The following is a 1,543-nucleotide window of genomic DNA, read 5'->3' as shown; positions in this document are numbered from 1 at the left end:
GTCTTGCTCCTGTGAACACTTGATCAGATGTGGACAGGGTGGATTCAGGTTCTTGTTGTTTAATGATGCTAGCTCCTCCTCTGCAGGTGGTGGCATGTTACCACCATTTCTCCTGGTGTGTTGGCGGGAGCACGGACAGCCTGCAGCTTCGCCACCAGCTGCAACAAACCAGAGAGAAGGCCCAGAAGTTGTCTGCAGCCATCTGTCACCACCTGACCTTTCACCTCCGGGACAAGAGCCTGCCCCAGGAGCAGCGGAGGGAGATGGAGCTGCTCTGGGTGGTCTTCTCCTCCAGCCTGGAGCTCCTGCACGTTGACATGTGCAAAGTTTTTACCATCAGTGGCATTTTCTCACCGGCTGACCCGGTGTCTCTGGTGCAGACCGGCCTGCAAGGTAAAGCTTGTCCCTGAAAAACACCAACATGTGTATCTGCTGCTGTCAGAGCTGAAGGTAGAACAAGGCTTTTTAGCTTTGAGCCAGTGCTGGCCTGTGGTGTAGGCAGTATAGGCAAATGCTAAGGACACCATCCATCTATGGAGGCGCCACAAATGGGGGACATTAAAAATGTTTTATATATTTTTTCTGAGTTTAGTTCATTTGTTCTGTAGAATAATCTTTGGTTTCTCAGGTTTTTGAAGGTAACTTGTTCTGTGTTTTTCCTACATGAGGTGGTGCAGAGGATGTTTCAAAATAAAAGTATCAAATGAACTAGTTAAGACCATATACTGGTGCTCGGTGTATAAAACAAAAATAACGAAAATGGACCTTTCAGTTCTGATCTCAGATAAATTCAAGTTAAAGTCTAGTTTTCTGTCATCTAACTTCATAAAATACTGATTATGTTGTTTCATTAATCACAAAAACTCAGTGAAATGTTCTTCAAATGAATGGAAAATGTGTAATTTGAGTAGATTAAAAAAATTCCAGGGTATTATACCCCTGGACCCCCCTAAAACTGCTTCACTCCACAGGTGTTTGTTTGCATAAACAGGATTTCCTCACTGCTGTTTGCAGATGTTGGCAGGTATGAAATAGCCTTTAGGTAACTGTTAACTATTTTTACTGGACAGCCTGGTTTCTAAAGATAAAAAGTATTATCTAAGACAAATCCATTTAATTTTGTTTATGAATGTCTGTAAATTGTAAGTGAGATTTAGAAAAAGGCAAAAGGGGTGCCGCCTGAAATCTTGRCCAGGGCACCAAATTGGCTAGGACCMMCCCTGCCTGAGGTCTTTAGGAAAGTTTCTCATGACTCACTGAACTGGATTGGAAAAAGGCTGACTAACCTTAGCCTGCACAACGATTATTTTACAAATATGGAGCTAAATTTTATTGTGATAATMGCTAAAGGTCTGTGTAGCATGAAGAAGCTCTTGCTTTCAGGACCTCATGYCAGCGTCTTTCATAACATTCATGACTGTTTTCTTTAAAGATCCTTTTGACCTGAAAAATGTCCGATTGTTTTTGGACACATAATCACTTGCAGGTTGATAAAATGCTCACATATTTCATTAAGCTTTGATTTGATTGTATTTTATGGGGT

At 41.8% G+C, this 1,543-nt stretch overlaps 1 protein-coding gene across 1 annotated transcript in view; it reads left to right on the top strand.

Moving 5' to 3' along the window:
* Positions 1 to 86: 86 nt before the first annotated feature.
* Positions 87 to 1,543, top strand: part of rgs9bp (regulator of G protein signaling 9 binding protein) — a gene marked incomplete at its 5' end in the record, with an annotated part of 3,855 nt that continues 2,398 nt past the window's right edge. The window contains 1 exon segment of the mRNA XM_014007822.1: positions 87 to 393. Within this exon segment, the coding sequence (XP_013863276.1) occupies positions 87 to 393 (307 nt within the window).

This window comes from Austrofundulus limnaeus, unplaced genomic scaffold (genome assembly GCF_001266775.1).
Source record: "Austrofundulus limnaeus strain Quisiro unplaced genomic scaffold, Austrofundulus_limnaeus-1.0 Scaffold45, whole genome shotgun sequence".
NCBI classification, from domain to species: Eukaryota; Metazoa; Chordata; class Actinopteri; order Cyprinodontiformes; family Rivulidae; genus Austrofundulus; species Austrofundulus limnaeus.
The sequence above is the reverse complement of the archived record's forward strand: the minus strand, read 5'-3'. Positions and strand labels throughout refer to the sequence as shown.